General features: G+C 33.7%; 1 protein-coding gene across 4 annotated transcripts in view; it reads left to right on the forward strand.

Annotated features, from left to right (window-relative positions):
• The window catches only part of MLLT3 (MLLT3 super elongation complex subunit), a 294,509-nt gene that overhangs the window by 2,003 nt on the left and 273,256 nt on the right, over positions 1-19,250 (forward strand). For all 4 annotated transcript variants that reach the window (XM_043977572.1, XM_043977575.1, XM_043977574.1 and 1 more), the window contains one exon: positions 1-61. This exon is cut by the window's left edge and continues 120 nt beyond it. In XM_043977572.1, coding sequence (XP_043833507.1) covers positions 1-61 — 61 coding nt within the window. The remainder of the gene's footprint in view (positions 62-19,250) is intronic.

Below are 19,250 nucleotides of genomic sequence, written 5' to 3' on the forward strand. Positions count from 1 at the left end.
CAGCACTTTGTGGAGAAAGTCGTCTTTCACTTGCATGAAAGCTTTCCTAGGCCAAAAAGAGGTAGGGCTGAAATACAAAGGGGGTGCTGATTTTTTTTTTAAGTATTTGCTTTAGAAGAGAGCAAAGGGGAAAACAATTGACTTTGCCAGTGTGATTCTCTCCCCTCCTCCTTCCTTCCCTCCTTCCTTGTATGTTTGCTGAGCTCTCAGACGGGTGTTTGCTGCGGCAAGGAAGCAAGAAGCTCCCAGCTCAGTCTCTCTGGCTTTTCAAAAGTCACCGCATGTAAAGGACCATCAGGTGTACAGTATTTTCTTTTCCAAAGCAAGAATTCGTCAGTCCGTCCTCTGGGGTTAGCAGCTTAGGCTGTGTGGATGGTACAGTCGTTAAGGGTTGGGGGTGGGGCTGGAGAGAATAAATGGCATTCGCGTTTTCCCAGAAAAAAACAAACAAACAAATGAAACCAAACTTGAATTTGATTTGCAGTATTTTAAAAATAAAAATGCATCGTGAATATTTGTTTCCTGTTCAGGTATCCGTGTTCCTAGCATCGATCTTTGCTTTATACAGCACGTTGTTTGAAGGTTACCACAGACTTCTTTTTTTTTTCCTCCCTCTCTCTACTAGGTCTTTCCAGCCTTATCTTTATGTCTGAATAAAGGTTTAATCTTCCCTGCTTGTAGATGGCACTTGGTCCCGCCTAGATACTGAGTGTTTTAAGCGGGTGGGGTCCCGATGTTAGCTTTAGGGAAAGAATTTGCAGTTTGAGGTTGTTTTGTGAAAATGTTTCTTAAGTTTCAGAAGGAAGACTTGCCTTCTGCTTTGAAGGCTTCACCACCTTGTTTCTTTGGCTTTTTTTTTGAGTTTGCATAATCCTGCCTAGTCTGTACTATTTTAAACGTTTTTCTGTGCAAGGCAAGACAGTTTTCAAACAAGACAGTTTGTAATGTCACAGGATATTGGGGAAAGAGGTTTGGGTAACCTCAATATCAGTTTCTTTCACCCTCATGGAAGCTACTGTCTGGTTGTTTTAGTTGGATTAGTGGAGGTAACACTACCACTACAATAAGGTGCTTTGTTTGTGAGCAGGTTTATTTATCTAAGTAGACACAATGGTTAGTAGTTATCTCCCATTTGATCTGTAATCTTTATTGGCATCTAGAACTCCTGCAGTTCCTTAGAACAACATCATAATAAATCCATTCTGCTTAGAGCTATGTGGGAATTATTGAACATACAGGCAGTGAATAAAGAAAGGAGAAATGCAGGGTCGAGTGTAGAGGTGGCAGAGGTTGTTTTGATGCGTTTTTTGTTTCCCAAGATCAAGTGGTGAAGTGCTGTGTTGTGTTTTCTTTTCCTGACTTAGTTTGTAATGCTCTTTACAAATAGGAGAAGTTGAGTTTGACAGGCTTTGTTTGATGATTAATAAATGAATTACATTTCTAGTACAAGGAATACGCCTTCCTAGTAGGAACTGTTTAGGTTGGATTTTGTATCCAAGCATAACCAGAGAAATAATTCTCTTTCTTTAACTGAACCCTATTTTGTATCTCAAAGTCGAGATACTGAGTAGACTGTCAGGTCTTAATTACTGTACAGGATTGGGTATGATGGCTCTTACTATCTTTTCTTCTGGGGTTTGTTAGTCACTGTAGTGTTTTTAACAAAAGAAACCATCTACCCCTGAGACTGTTGGTACCCAAGGTTGCCATTATCTGACTGCTATTGACTTAGGATGTTAAAAAAATCACAGTTTATTTAAAGAAATATTTGATGTTTTGGGAGAAAGAGCCCAATTTAAAATTTTTTTGGCATAGAGTACAACATTTGAGGTAACTGTTTATATACTGTGACAATGAACAGATTGGCATTCAGAAATTTCAAGATTAAGAATTGTTTTCCACATAGCTCCATCTCTGCTCTAGTGGGTGTGTGGTGTGTGACACTCTCCTTTATTTCCTATACTTAATGATTTTCTGTCCAGCCTGAGGGAACATGACTCTGCAGCCCAGACCTGGGAATTGTTGCTAGGTGTGGTGTGCTGCTTGTTTAATAGTAGGACAATTTCTGGTGTTTCAAGGGTGAGATGTCCGGTTGTTGGTAGAATATACTTTTGTGTATGCTCAGGTGTGGACAACTTTTATATCTTAAACACACCCACTCACCCACACAACCAAACAGAGCCATGTAAGCCATTGTTTTAAAATGTTTATTTTTTAGATTTTTATTTGTATGTGTGTTTTCCATGATGTGACAAGTGCTGGGAAAAATGCCAGCTTACATAGCCTGGGAGAGACCTTGTCATATTGTAATTACACATGACTCAGATTGTAAGAGAACATTTCTCTGTTCATTGGGAACAGTTGTAAGTTCAAGCAACACCAAACATGCCACTCATTCCTGTGACTGATTTCAGTTTATTAAAATAAGACAATTTCAAAATGACAACAATGATGATAGGCATACCAGAAATTTCTTAATCTACACTTGTCCTCTTAAGGCCCTGCATCATAGTGGCATGCTAAAATCTCAGTAATGAGGGAAATGCCAATCTGACTTATTGAAAACTCTGAGCTATGGACAGTTTTAAAAGAAATGTAGTTAAAATTTTTTTCCAAGTAGTACATATTATAAAAATGAATACTAGTAGACAATATAAGTTATGTAAAATTATCATACATAATATGCCACATTTCAGATACATCTAAGTGTCATCCACATATATGTATCTATATCATAGGAATACATCCTATAACACAGAGATCTTTAAATATAAAAGAATGGGATACTGGATCTACAAGTATATTTAATCATTAGTTTATTGTTTTGAAAAACCTGCTGATTTTTGTAGTTTTGAAAAACCAGATTTCCTTTTCCTTGGGAGTAATCTTCTGAGATTTTGTAGAGGAAGAAATTACAATACTTTGAACCTTTTTACTTAATTAGAATTACATATCCCTTTTTTGAGTTTTGATTTGGTGGGATTCAAATTAATGAAGTTGTACTCTTTCCACTAAGACATGTCCAGGAGATCTGCATTTGAAAACCACTTATAGTCAGTTTATCTGTTAAAAGCATTAGATTTTGATCTAATGCTGTTGCCTGAGACCTAGAGCATCTACTGTTAAGGAATTAGGCAGGTGGTAGTGTCATTATTAAAACTACCTAGTTATAAAAAATAAAATAAAACCTCCATGCTTATTTATTTGAACTGGATTTATAATAGTCTACTTTGACCATATATAAAGCATATCCACAGTGCTTCATGTTAAATATTAATGCCTTCATTTGCAGTAAGATGTGAATTTGAGTGAACTTTCTTTCTAATTATAGCTATTTCTAGCATTGCAATCTGTTCAGTTGACATTTATGATATTAAATCTGTTGCTTATTATTTTCTGTAAGCTAATTTGATGACTAGTCGTATAATTCTGTAAGCTAATTTGACTACTGGTATAATTTGATGGCTTTCCAGTTGAAGCCAGATCCCTTTTTGGGGGGGGGGGGTTTAGAGGAAAAAGGGAGATAGAAGAGCATAAAACAATAAATCTAAGACTAGAAGCTGTACTTTGATTTAGCATTCTCTAATCCTGATTTTAATCTTTAATGTTGAATTTATCCGCTAAATCATTTTGGCAAATTTTTACAAAGCACCCGGGATAGGGTTGGGGAAGGGGAAACCTTTTAAGATGTTTGACTGCTCACATCATTCCATGTCCTAAGTAAGGTTTTTGCAAAACTTTGCTTGTAAGAAAGTAATCATCTATAATAGTTAGCATTTTGAAGTAAGAACTGTTGCTTTCCCGCGTACTTAAAAAGTAAAACTATGTTGTGATGAAGGTGTGGTTTTGAATCGATTTATATGTGTTGATATTAATTCTATCTTTGAACATCATGTAAAGTTCTTCCTTATGGACTGTAGGATTGAATCCATGCAGTGCTGGTTTATTGCCTTTTCCCCTCCTCATGAAAGGCTAGTCACACAAAAGGAAGGCATCTCATTTTGTCCAGTATAATATTAAGGTTTTCATAGACTGATGGAATCATTGCTTCTCCTTGTGATAGCCTTGCCATGTAAACAGGTATCACAGCACACTTTATTTTTTGGGTGGTTGGGGAGAATGCTCTATGACTATTGATCTTTTTTTTCCTCTAACCATTTGCCATAGTATTCATCCCGCTATATAGGTTCATCAGTACGAATTGGAATATTTGCTTTTCTGTGTTTACCTGTTGGTGTGTGTGTGTGTGTGGGGGGGGGGGGAAGTGTAGAAACAGCTAGTGGGGTGGTGGTAGGGCAGAACCAGACAGGGAAGTACTTTAGGGTTTAATCATGCCAATTATTCAATTAAGAAGAAACTTTTATTTTAATATTTGACTTCCATTCATTAAAGCAATAGAAATGTATCTGGTCTTTGAATCATAGCGCTTTGCATCATCCTTTATAAAAGATTTTCTTTTCCTATGTTATGCTTTTTATTTGCATTATTTAAACTCTTCTCACCTATTTGAATCATGTCCACCTCCCCACCAAGAAAAGGCCATGTGCCATGTAGCATGAAAGATCCATTCTCTCCCTGAGATTCTTAGAATCCGGCAGAATTCTTTTAAATGTTAGTTACCTTATAGCCTCAACTTCACTTGTTCCTTCCTAACTCATATTATACTACCATAATACTTTATTTTAAATTTTAGATATTACTGTGTTTTCTAAATTATCCAGGGTCCTTTCTTCTTATAGCTTCTTATTATTTCTTCAAATTACTGATGCCTTAAGCTATTGGGGAGGATATAGTTTATCCAAAAGTTGCCACAGTGAAATGAATGGTTGCATATTTTCCAAAGAAAAGTGATCAATGTGTTTTCCTCAAAGTCCTTATGTAGTTGTTTTTTTTTTTTTTTTAGTGAGGCAATTGGGGTTAAGTGGACTTGCCCAGGGTCACACAGCTAGTTAAGTGTTAAGTGTCTGAGGCCGGAGTTGAACTCAGGTACTCCTGACTTCAGGTCTGGGTGCTCTATCCACTGTGCCACCTAGCTGCCCCGTTATGTAGGTTGTTTTTTTTTGGGGGGGAGGGATCCTTATGTAGTTTTTAAACCTAAATTGTGTATGTAAAAGAAAATTTTATTTAGATCCTATGACAAAGAACAATAGGGATACCGGTACTAGTTTAAAATATGGCTTTGGCATATCTAGTATATGAAATTCCAAAACATCTTAGCATCTTGTTCTGCTTCTTACTACTTGAATGACCTTGGGCAAGTCACTTAACCTCAATGCTCTTTAGTTTTCTCCCCTATAAAATAAGGGGATTGGCCTAGGTTACCTTTAAGGTAGCTTCTTGTTCTAAGTCTAATTCCTTTGGTCCTCTAAACTAGAAGAAAATTTCATGCTTTTATTAGAAATAATGTAATGTTTCTTTCATGCTTCCAACATAAGCTATTACAATCTAAAAGTTTTTTAAAAGGACATCAAGGACTTTGAAGACCTTGTATATGCTATAACTTATCACAGTTCAGGGGCCATTTGAGTGTAATGTTTATTCAGTCAACAAATGTCTATTGAGTGTGGAAGTTATTTAAGGTACTGTGTGGTTGCAGTGTGTGCTCTACAAAGGAGCATAGACAGGGCACTAACCCTGAAGATTATCTGTTGCATTTGGAAAGGCAGTAAGCACATCATATATGGATACCCACGTAAAGGTAACCAGGGAGCACATGTACTTACTTTATACATCTTTAGTTATTGACTTAAATCACTGCTGAAAGATGTTCAGACATGGAGTAGAAATTAACTTAGAAGAATAATTAGGGTTTTTATGAGAAGATGTGGAAGAAAAAACTTATACACAAGACACAATAGTGATCTGTGCCTTTGATTTTCTCCCTACACTTGCCTGGTTTGAGATTCTACCCATGGATGAAGAATGTGTGTGTAAGTAAGCAAGTAAAAACAGTTGAAATGGAATGACTCTTTTCAGGAGCTGTTTTCTGATCGCCTAAGCAGCTTGTCTCATGCCCTCGACTTGCTTTGTATAAACTTTGTATGTATTTTGTACTTAAACGTATATATTGTTTCCCAGATAGAAAGTAAACTTGATGAGAGGAGATTTCTTTTTTCCCCCCCCCCAGCCTTGTATCCTCAACCCAGGGCCTGGTATGTAATTGGGTTTATAATAAATATTGTTTTCCTAACTCAAAACCCAGAAAAAAATGCTCATTTTTTCCAACAGTTTTGAAAATTGTGAATTTATTTAAAATTATTTTCAGAGGTGAGAAAGGAAAGAAAATGTCAATTTATGGCATTGTGAATGCTTTTAACTGTTGGTTAAAAAAACCCAATAACAATCTTTAAACATTTCCCATGTAACTGGTCTGATGGGAAACCAAAACAACCTTATAGTTATAGTTAAGTCTGTAAGGAGAATGATGACTGACTGAACCATGCTATAACAATGTTATTGTAAAAAAGATGTTTCTTAAGGTCTTTTCCAGTTTGGGTTCATATGATTTATGATTGAAATGTGCCGATAAGGGTAACCTAATTAATGTTGTACCAATTTCTGCTTGTTTTCCAATAAGGTCTTGGTTGTATTGAAGTGTAGTAGAGAGACATTTTGGTCAAGGAAAGGAGAAATCCATCTCTGTACTTGTTGAAACTTGCAGTTTTTCATCTTTTATTTTTACTTGAATATTGAAACATACAATGTTGACCTTATATGTGTCATTTTTCAGTTGCTTAAAAATAACTGCCTGTGATAAGTTTGTAGCATTATTATTTTTATGGCTGGTCACTTCAGTTAAAATAACTTTTCATTACTAGTTAGCTATCCGTCGTTAGTTTTATTCTGATAATCTTGGAAGAAAGACCTGCCACTAACTAGCCATTGGCCCTTGTACTACTTAGCCATTCTGTGTCTTGGTCTCATCTGTAAAATGACCATGTTGGGCAATGAATTCTAAGGTCCCTTCCACCTGTGGGCCTCAGATTCTATGAAGGATCATTTGTGTGCTTTAGTCATCTGTTGATGTTTTTGATGTGGGTTTTCAAAGAAAAAGACTGGAATTTATATGAATTAGTGAGTTCTTAACTGTTAGCAACCAGCACAGAATCCATTTGGGCATAAAATTAAATGAACTGGGATTTTCAGGTTGTAACTTCTTCCGAGATGTCAGGAACTTAAAAATGAGACTATGTCTGAAGTCTTTTCATGCTTAATATTTGTACACAATGACAAAGTCACAGAATCTTAATTAAAGTTTCTAATTAAAGATACCTTTTGTAGTATATTCAACAAATGGTCATTCAACCTTTTTTTGTTTGTTTGTGGGACCCATTTGTTGAGCCTAATTAGAATTATAACCAAATGTGTGTAAGTATTATGCATGTGTATGCATAAATGTGTGTATACATACATACACATGTATTTCATTACTGAAATTGTTTTTCCATCTTGAAATGGAAATAAAATTTTATCAAAAGTTGCTTTTGCCAAGTTCTTTAAATCTTGAAGGAAAGATAGTCTTTACACAGACTATTTGTCTTTGTAGCACTGTAGCAGTCCTTTTACGAGGGCTAATAATTCACTTAGGTTTTTTTTCCTTCCCAAAGGTAGACTATATTATAAATTTTTTCTTAAAGTACCAATAACAGCATAATATTGCAGGGATAATTTATAACTTGCCCATTATTATCTGTAGACCTAAATTTAGACTACATTATACCTTTTAATCTATCTAGTACCTCACTTTTTAGCTGTCTGATTATTTTAGATAACCATTAGTTTTGAATATTTAAAGACAGCCTTATTGTGGGCTTCTTATTGACCTTACCCCCCCCCCCTCCCAAAATACTTCATTAATGTGAGTAGCTGAATAATGAAAGCCTTCTTTGTTTTTTTTTGGGGGGGGTGGGGAAACAAATTTATTAAGCTTCTTCCTTGCTTTTGATTTCTCCTTTCCTGATGTATTACTAGCAGCTGTTTTAAGGTGACTGCTCATGAAGATAAGAGAATTGGCTATTGGGATTTGGTTGTTTTTAGTGAGGTCAAGAACTTTCAGAAACATATATGTGGCTAGATTCTCTCTTTTTCTTTGGATGTTTTGACTGTTGGTTTCTTTTGTTGCTGGTCCTTGAATATATGGGTGCAAACAAAGTTGACTTATGCACTTCATTAAAAGATATAATGACATGGTATAAAATCAAAATCAAAGCCTATGTCTGAAATTTACCTTTCTGTTATATAGAGGTGGAAAAACTGAAGTTATCTATATCTTGTTAGAATTGCCTTCCAGACCATCTGGGATCTAAATTTGTAGTTCTGTTATCTTTTGGAATGTTATCCTATTGAGTGTAGACCCCCTTCTTTTTTTCTGAAATGATTGTTGCCTGTAATTTACCTTTTTAATTAGATTGTTTTTTGCTTCATGTATTTTAAAGGAAGATACTTTAACTCAGAAAAAAATCTGCTTTATTATGGAATACAGGCAGAAAAAGGGGGGGTAGCATTCATTGCTAAACTGAGTTTTAGTCTTTTTGCCTGCCTCCCACCATCCACCATGCAATTATTTATTGTGTAACAAACTAAAGCTCAGTTTTTTCTATATTCCTAGTAGTTGACTGCATGATGTGTAAACAAACTCCATGTGAAATTTATAGGAAAGCTCTTGGCTACCAAGGGACCATTTTTCTAAGTGTGTTAAAGCTTAATTAACAGCTGTTGATCTTTGCATTTCTGCCCTTCCTTCAGGCCCATTTTGTAACTACTCTTTTGTGGATTTTAAAAATTAGGTAAATTTTTATGGATGTGGAAATTTTCCTTACTTTAGATTTATGAAAAATAGCTTTTTTATATGATAGAGAATGGATTTCTTGCTTGGACACAATAAAGCAGATTTTTTCTAGATTTTCTTAGGATCGATAGGACTGTGCTTTTTGAGTTATATTTATTTTCATTTCTATAGCCAGAAACTGGGAACGTGAAAGAATTAGCCTATGTTTTAATAGTTGGTTGTTTGATATGATTTTTGTAAATGGTGTTTGTATTTTCTATAACCAGAGCATTCACTTTTTAATTATTTGTTGGGTAATGGGTTGAAAGAGATGAGCATTTAGAAAACCTAAGATCTCTAGCACTCAAATCTCATTTTTAGAGTCAGTAAATAAATTAATCTACATCAACTTTTCTATCAAAAACATCCAACAGGAAGTTTATTGACTGATTAAAGTTTCACCTGTTCTACAGATCAAACCAGTAAAATAAATAGGTAAAAATTGGTTTACAGTGAGGAAAAGTGGAAATAAAGGACATGGAGAATCTTCAAAATGATTATCTTCTGATTGTATTGGTATCAATTATGCCATCCATCACCCCATACTTACAGGATAAGGTGTTTGCATTTTTATTTCTGTAACTTGGGTCTTGGATCTGTGTTATCTTTTTTATTTTTATTTTTTAATTTTCTCTGGGCAATGAGGGTTAAGTGACTTGCCCAGCTAGTAAGTGTCAAGTGTCTGAGGCCGGATTTGAACTCAGGTACTCCTGAATCCAGGGCCAGTGCTCTATCCACTGCACCACCTAGCTGCCCCCTGTTTTATCTTTTAAAGTTAGAACTGCCCTGTAATCTCTGACCACTGAAAATCTTTCTTTCACTGGATCTTTATTTCAAAATTCTAATGGAAAACAATATGTTCTGCTGTCTACCTACAAAGCACTCATGTATTGTTTAAAATAATTTTTTCAATGGGCAATGATTATACTTGGTTTTAAGGCTTGTTATTTGATAAAGAAGGTACTTTGTATCTTCCTGAGGTATCTGGAATGTCTTGACAGGAATCTCAAATTCATTTACTTGGGACATGTCTGAGAAACTTAAAAAGAAATTTCCTAAAGATTGAATGTCAGGAAATAAGAATCTTTCCCTTTGTTTTTGACTATTACATTACATGTTAAACATGCTTATTGTGTATAATTTCCTATAAGTTTTTTTAAAGGAAATTATCATTTGATTTTTGGAAATTGATGTAGAGTATTCTGAAATTGACTGGAATTGTTAATCTTCATGTAATTTTATATATATCCAACTTGATCCCTTTGTACCTGTTTTGCATGTTGAGTGCAGTTGCACTGTTAGAAATATATACAGGGATTTTTGTAGTAGATTATCTTTATTTTACAGTAAAAGTAATTACTGTATTCCTGATGGGGACATGAGTAATATGTAGGAACTTCATCCATCTCTGAGAAACTTTTTAATATTTCATGTATTTTAAATGAAAACCATCTTTGAATATTTTCCTGAAATACTTCATATCACATGTGTTTGATAATTATAATTCATTTTTAAAAGGAGAAATATCTACCATTTGTGTACATGGTATTTTTATCTTCCTTATCCTGTAAATGGAATGCTATAACATCAAAAAATGCTAAAATTCTCAAAATAGGGTAAGTTCGACTGCAACTGTAACTTTAAAAGCCTTTGTGCTGCGAGGCAGTTGGTTTTAGTGAAAATATAGTACTGGCTACAGAAGTTAGGAAGACCTTGCATGGCTCAAGTTCGTCAGACTTATACTAGCTCTCTGACCTGGGAGAAGTCACTTAACCCCTGAGTGCTTTAGGCAATTCTCATAAGGGTGAATTTGCAAAGAAGATGCTGACCTGCTTTGGTAGAGGGAGTTTCCTCACTTGAGAGCTCCCTATACCAGTATACCAGTGAAATTACAGGTACCTAGTTTTTCTTTTTCCCTGTTGCGCCTCCTCGCGCCCGCGGCCCCCCCCCCCCATCTAAAAAGTTTATTTGGAGGCTTAATGTGATTCATATTTCTTATATTGTATTTTAATGAGACTTTTTGATAGGTGCATCTTTGTTATTTTTTCATTGTTTGTTGCAGGAAATTTTTGTAGAATCTCTAACTTCATACATTTACTAGAAAAAAATTTCACATAGCATAAGTTACTAATACAGGATGGATGGCACCTGTGTTCTGAATCCAGAGATTTCCCTGTCCCATGTATTTTGCTCATGCCACATCATGTACTTTAAATCCTGAAATGCTACATATTGCTGCTTGAAACTTGGATGACTGCTTACTAGTAACATTCATTTTGATTTGTAGTTATATATTTACTTTTTGGCCACAGGAAGATACTATTCTTGGATGAAATTGTGCTTATGATTTTGTTTCTCAAGGAAGTGACTTTTGAGTTAATGTTGATGATATTTAAATGTATAATTTTGAGACAGTAATTATCAACCCCCAAAATTGCAATATAATCAACTGCAGGAGGTGAAAAAGTTTTTATTGTTAGAGAGTTTAAGCATTCAGTTTATAGGAGATATTTTAATGTTAGGTGCATGGTTTAAGTAGTTACTTGGTTTATGAGAGAAGAAAAAACAACTATTTTCATAATGAAAATGAATTTTCCATTATATTCAGTGAATATGATAAAACAGGTGGGATAAACTTACCTTAAACATAGTAAAATTAAAAACTTCATGAAGTGTTTCAATTAGATGACTCCTAAGGCCCTTTCCAATTTTAAAGCCAATGATTTATTCTGTGATTCCATGATCCATGGAAAAATTACCCTTTTTCTATTTAAGTATTTAAAACTATGTGAATTATGATATAATTGCTCATGTTGGCTACATAATGAAATAGTGAAAATAGGAATAACTTTGTGAGAGTAGGTATAATATCATTAGAGGAGAATTTGAAATTGTACTTTGAAAGTCTGTTAGAATACACAGTATTTTCAAAGTTTTACCAAAAGCTGAGTTTTTTATTTGGGTATCTCTTGATTAGTTATTTAAATGGAAGTGTCAAATGAAATTCTTTTTGTTACCAATTACAGACCGTAGCATTATATTCAGTGGATATTGAAAAGATGATCAATATTGTGTAATGTTTCTTTTCCTTTGTTGTGACCTCTAAATAGTAGGTTCATCAGTTAATCAGCAGCTATTTATTAAGTTGGTTTTAAATTCTCCAAGGGAGAACTGTATTTGAATGGGAATAAAACAAAGGATCTCTGTTATTGGACATGGTGAATTGGTCTCCTTAATTTTTAGCTGATTGTTTTTAGTATATTGTTCAATAATATATAAAGCTTAAACTTCAGGGATGAAACAACATAAATTGTAACTTAATGTTACAATACTCTATAGCAAAACTTACAGTATTGGAGTATGAAAAAAGGAATACTTTTCGAGAGTATGGCAGAGTCTTCAAAGTTTGTGGCAAATGTAATTATTATATGTATGAGACTGTTAGTATAGGAACAGAGGCAAATTTATAGTAACAAGCATGTCTATGTGTGTATGTGTTTGATCACTGACACTCAAATCAAGAATTGTTTAAGTACTTACTACATGTATTGTGTTATAGGACACATATAAGGTGTATGTTTTGTATATAATTGGAAGCATAATTTCCTAGTGAGAAGGGGCCTAGAACAAGGTGTTCTGTACTTAGAGGACTTTGGAATAACTTAAGGCTTTCTTTTTACTTGTTGTAAAAAAGACATTATTTTTGCTTTGGCATGCTTAAAAACTAAAGGGCAAGTGATCCAAAAGAATAATCTTGAAATTCAATAGCAAGAAAGCTACTTGACATCGTGGGATGAGGCCAAGCAAACATAGGCTTTCATTGAGTGTGGGCTATGGCCAGGCCTAGAATTAAAGAGACAGGGTGCCTACCCTAGAAGAGAAAAGTGCCCTGTGTTATTTGCTTACTTAGAAGAGAAAAACGATTCAAAGTTTTCTCTAGAGAATCTTTGTTGAATAAGCTTTTTTAAGTATTGGAAGATGTTGGGGGAATTTTCCTAACTCCTGCATCCCTAATCATTGTCTTTTTGTGAAGTTGAGTGCAAAGTAAAAATATGTTAAATAGTATAAAAAACTTTAAAAAATCAGAAGGCTTTACAACTAGTAACATAGGTTTATGTAGGGTCTTGAAAATCTGGTATATTGCCATCATCAGTTTAAAAAGAAAAAAAAAATCTTCAAACTTGCGTTCAGTTTTGTGTCCATTACTCTTGTTCAATAAGAATTTTTAAGTGCCCACTATGTTCCTCTGGGACAATCTTGAGTAAAATAGTTTAAAAAAATTTGAATAACTTAGGCTCCAAATGTTCTTTATCTAGGTCATCATTTCCCATTTGTCTTGAATCTCCATGGGGACAGAACTAGTACCCTCTTGCTGGTCATGTGCTGTGAGAACTAGGGACTTGTGTGTGATTTAGGATTATGGACTAGTTAAATCGTGCACAAAATATGGAGGAGACAATTCAATGTAATTGAATTTCCTTTTTTAAAAAAAGAAAAATCATTTCAGTGACTGACAGTAAAAGAATTTTATGGAGTAACTCCTCAAAGCTGAGGTTTATTGACCATGAATTTGAAATCTAGTTTTAAATGAAACTTCAATTTTGGTGAGATTTCAATTCAACAAACATTGACTAGGTGCTATTGTTGTTCATTTAAATATAATTTAAACTAGTCATCAATGAAAATCATTTCAGTTGTAATTGTTTTTATTTATTGTCATTTTCATCTTAGTTTTTCATCATTAGAAAACTAAATTAAAGGAAAAAAACAAAATGAAACAAAAAACCCCTAAAATCGATTAAAGGAAAGACAGTTTCCCAAATATTTGTGTTTTCCTACTTTGAGGCATAACTTAAATCATATTCTTAAATATTTGAGATAATGTTGAAAGCATAGACTTAGTTGCACATCCTTTATCAGTTCCCAATACCTTTGCGTAGCATGTAATAAGACTTCACAGTAGCTTTACTTGACTAGAATCATTGTTATGATATATTTTCTTTAAAATATGGCAATATGATTGACTGTATTGGAAATCCAGCCTGACCCAAAAGAAGCTGAGACAGTTTGGAATCATGCTGACTCCTTAAAAAACATTTAGTTTAATACTAATTTGGGGGGTTTGTTCTAGCAGGGAATCTTGTCCTGAGTCAATGGGAAATAATACACAACTAAGGGTCTTAGTACTTTGGTACTTTGGTTATTTTGCCTTCTCATATTTACAAGATTTTTTTTTCCTACTCACTGTTTTTTATCATCCTTATTTTTCAGAAAGTTAATGTGTGGGTAAAACCAGGTTAATATTTTATACTGTAATAGAATGGAAAGCTTTTCTGTTTGTTGTCATTTATTTGACCTTTTCAATTAATTATTTGTTCTTATCCATAGCATCTTAACAGATGCTCACATCAGTATGATACTTAATTCTTTTTGTTATTTTAAAGCAACAAAAAACATTACTATTTTTGTGTGGAGAATTAGAATCTTAGAGAAATTAAATTTGGTTTATTTAAAGATGTTTGTATTGGAATTTTGGGGAATACACGAAGTGAGATGATTTCTGTAGCTTTCTATATGATTTCTGGCAAACACCTGTGGCTTAATAATTGGTTTATAATAATGAGTAAGTGCATGTGCCTTTATTTTTTAGTCTAATTCTGTTTTTTGGATAGTTAAAAAGTTTCCCAGTAATTAATAGTGTTTTCAAGTAGGTTTTTAATAATGTAGAATGCTAAATATCTGGTTTTTATCTTATGTGGCTGGCACCTCTGGAATCAAGAAGTGACTCTGGAGACTATACATGTGAATAAAAGTTAATCGTTAGCAAAAATTAGATCGTCAAATAAATAGACTAGTTATGGAATAATTTTGTTTGCGTTATCCACTCAATTGGCAGAAAATTAAATGGAAACGATCTGGTTACTAAAGACCAGCACTGTATTAGATCACTTGAACTTTTGATATTATAAAGGCAAAGTTAAACAGCTGCTGCAGATTCTGCTAGTGCCTTTACAAAATTTGTTTGACCCTATTAGTATTAGATGCTATCATCTCTATTTTGAAGACATATTTACTGGGTTAGATAGGAATCTTTCCATGATAATGATTTGAACTGCTGATTTGCAGGAAGTGGTATAGCAGAGAATGATTAACTTGAATATTTCTATGTGACTCCAAACCTTGGAATGTGACAATTTCAGACATTTTTATTATGAAAACTTTCTGCTTAATATAGAAAGTTATCCTGGAGATTTGTTTGATAACTCTGAAAATATTTGCATAATTATAAAAATTATTTATATGTACAACCCTTGACAACTAGCTATTTAAACATACTGGCTATCTTTACAATTTAAGATGTATAGAGGAAATAACCTATTGACATAAAAATCTAGTTGGGTATGTCTACAATTAAACAAAGTTCATCTACCTTGAAAAATTGATGAGGTTAAATATCAAGGTTATGCAGTTATCATTTTTGCATAATGCAAAAGTTTTCCCTATTAATCCAAATTTCTGTGATTAACAAAGTCCTTTTTTTTAAAAGACACTGTACAAGATGAAATTTTGGAATTTACAACTTTGTGATTAGATCAGTGTGTTTGCCTCAAGGCTTCAGTCATTAATGAAAATTTCTCTTTGTTTGAAAATAATACTACTTAAAAATTATATCTGGCCTTGGAATAGTGGTATGAAAACTACTGAAGCAAATTACAAGTGGTTAAGATTTTCATGCAATCAGACCGCTGAAGATAAATTACAGTGTTTTAAAGAGAAAATTCAATGTCATTTTGCATAAAAGTTTAGTGGTTTATTCATTAATCTAAAATAACTGGCTTATAAATACTTTATCAGTGATAAAACTGCTCAGCATGTAAAACGAGGAGTAGAAGAGCACAAAGGCTTATTGCAAATTAAGGGCACAATGAGGACTAACGGACTTTCCAGCCATCTCCAGCTGTGAGATTATTATAGTTTTTGCAAACCCTTTTCTCTCAAAACTAAATCAAGAATGGTAGACTCCTGATAAAAAGAAGTGTATAAAAGCCTAACTAATCCCTAGATGAGTTACTTCAAACGTGCCAAGATAGAATAAAGTCAGTTAATAGCATGGATTAAAGGTTACTCTGTATGCATTTTTATCACTCATGTTTAGAATTTTGTTGTATGTTAATGCATTTAGCTGATCTTATTTCCTAAGGAAAAAAAAGAGAGGAAATAAAATTAAATGTGAGGGATTACATAATCATATTATGAGGAAATTTAGGACCAGGTTAGCTTGCCAGTTTGACTGCAAAGAGAGGAAAGCAAGCTATATATAATTGAGCAAACAGTTCTGGACAAATGGCTGGGTTTTAAAAAAATGGCTACTTTTAGGATAAAGAGAATTATTGTGAGTAGTTTTGTGCAGCTATAATCAATCTACATCTATAAATCCATTCATTAGTTAGGTTTTCAGAAATAAGGCCTTTTGGTATTTAATATGCATGCATAGTTGCAAATATAGAAAAGAGGGAAGAGATCCAGAAATAAAACTGGAATTAACATTAAAAACACCTACTGTAACCTTTGTAAGATTATATTGTGGGCTTCTTTTGGCATAGAATCTTTCTTATTCCTACAGTGAAGTAGAAGGGATTGTGTGGGGTAAGACTGGGGAATTTAAGTATTCTTTATTGTTTCTTCATATACCCCAAAGGATGAGTTCTCTCATGTGAAAGGCTAGGTTATATTGTCTCACTGTTAGCTCAGGGATTAAGTATTCACTACCTGCTTTTATCTTTTGGAATAGTTTTTCCATTAAAACTGGCATATTATAATGGAGCTGCCAGCAGTATTGTATTAAGGAAAATGATCTGGCTTCTTGCCATTGGCAGGAGTGGGGGAAACCTGAGAAAATATCTGCCACTCGTATTATATTTAATGGTTATATATAGCCTTTATAATTTTTTAATATATTAAAACTTTGGATTGTTGGAGATGTTAAGAACCCTTTTTCTCTCAGTGGCCAGTTCAGTGATATACCAAACTGCAAGTTGCCAAAGGCTAAACTGGAGTTATACTTTAGTACATTACTGTTGTCATTGTATATCTCAATTGTCATTTCTTAACAGTAAATAACACTACCAGGCATGTGTCTAAATCTGTATCTTTATTGATATAGTTAGTCAACTAGCATTTATGAAGTGTGTACTATGTGCTGGGCACTGTGCTTAGAGCTGATATAACATAGATACACATATAAATAAGATGTGGCTCTAAAGTAGTAAGGCGGTTCTCTGTAAGTTAGACAAGAATCTTCTCTCTCCTCATCCCCACCACAAACAAAATCATTTTCTTTACTTTTGAGTCACATTCTGCTCATATTCATTTGAATGTTGATTTTTGGGATACCATTACACAATGGAAAAGTTATACAATAGAAAGTTATCCTGGAGATTTGTTTGATAACTCTCTGAAAATGTTTGCATAATTATAAAAATTCTTTATATATTCATGAATGAGTTTTATGATACTGAAGAAATAAATTTTACATGGAATACATGTAGTATAACCATTTGTGTGTCTGGAGATCAGAACTTTACCACAAATTTTTTTTTTTTGAGAGTGAGTAAGGGTTAGCCAGGCCAGGAGAGAACTGGCAGAGAACTAGATAAGTAGTAGGAAGGAGAAAATTGAGTTGACCTAAATTTCTGAATCAGAGAAGGAGGATTTTCCTTATAGCTGAAGCACCACTACGATGTTGTAGATTGGTTTGACTTGTGGAGCTGTGTCTGTGTGTGTTTATAGGGCTGGGACATTTTATCTTCTGTGTGTTTCTGTGGAAGTTGTTGTTTAGTAGTGCCCCAAGAAAAGTACTGGAGGACAGCTTTGAAGCCCTACAGACAAGCTGGGATATCAAAGGACTATGGAATTCAGCAGTCATTGTTTTATGACTTGCCAGGAATCAGACCTATTTGTATAGGTAGCACACAAAATAGCTGTGATTTGACAATTTGGTGCTATTTATACCCACCATAAAAAGAGAAAAGAAAAAGCTAAAGGGGTATTTTGGAAACAGGAACTAAGCTGTAAATGCAAATTGCTTCACCATTTTCTCAAAGGAACAAAAAGGAAAGGGGGTTTAGGAAGCTTTTTATTAAAGTTAGATTACCTAGGACCTGTGTGCTTTCAGGATCTAGAACATTGTATTCACATGTAACTTAAATTTTCTGTTTCCCTTTTCAAGAAAAATCTTTGAATCCCCTCCTTAACTGTTTACAAAAAAATTGAAGACAGAAATAATGGATAAGAAGAAAAATTGATAGTGCAGAGTTTCAAACCAAGTTTTAATAGATACATACTTTAAAAATATAGCTTTGGAGATGACAAGAAAGTTGATAAACTGCCAATTTTTATTTTCTGAATGAAAATTGTTTATTTTTAACAAAATGTCAAAGTTTCTTCACTTTTTGGAGGAGGTGACTGGGTGGGTGGGGTTACATTTAACCTAGTGAATTTTCATAGACTTTTTTTTTTTTGCATGTAACATGTAGAGGAAAGTTTTAGTATTATTCCTTTATTGGATAATAGAAATGTATATTTTAAAAATAAAGTGGAAACACATATGTTCCTCTCACAGTCTCATCAGATATGTATTCTGAGCTCAAGATGGACACTGGAACACAGGTTTCATGAGCAGCTCAGTCTGAAGTTTAAATTTCTTACATTGTTTTTCAGACTTTTTGAGGTTTTTCAGTTTGTCTTAAGTCTTTTGCATGCCCTGTTATCAGCATAGGGTTTAGGTATGGAGATGTTAGAACATTTAAAAGTTAGGAATATATAGAAGTATGTTTGTGTGTGTACGCACATGCATGTGCATGCATACAACTGCACAAATTATATATTTTTAAGGATTTGTAGTAGATTGTCCCAGGTTTAATGTTATAGCTTAAAACCTTGTTATAGAGCAGAGGTTCTTAACCTGGGGTGTGGTTTGTAAATTTGTGGGGACTTTTGTTAAAAAATATGTATTTTAATATAATTGGTTTCTTTTATAATCTTATGTATTTTTATTCTATTCATTTAAAAAGATTTTTCTGAGTCCATACTCTTGACCAGCTTGCCAAAGAGAAGTCTATGAAAGGCTAAAAACACCTGCTGTAGAGCATCTTCTTTAAAATGATTGATTATAAATGAATCTCAGCAAAAAAAAATCAGATAAAGAAAATAAAATCACGTAAGAATTTATCTTGAGCTACAAATTATCTACAATCTAATTTATCATCTGTAGGTAACTTTCCTTTAAGACTGTGCTCAAGTGTTATCTTTAGGAAGCATCCCCCCTCCCTTTTTACCCCCTCCTCCTTTCTTTTCTTCTCCAAGGTTCCCCAGTGCTTGCTTTGTATTAGTTTTGTATATATTTATACATGTATATATTGTT

The sequence above is a fragment of the Dromiciops gliroides genome, chromosome 1, assembly GCF_019393635.1.
Source record: "Dromiciops gliroides isolate mDroGli1 chromosome 1, mDroGli1.pri, whole genome shotgun sequence".
Lineage (NCBI taxonomy): Eukaryota > Metazoa > Chordata > Mammalia > Microbiotheria > Microbiotheriidae > Dromiciops > Dromiciops gliroides.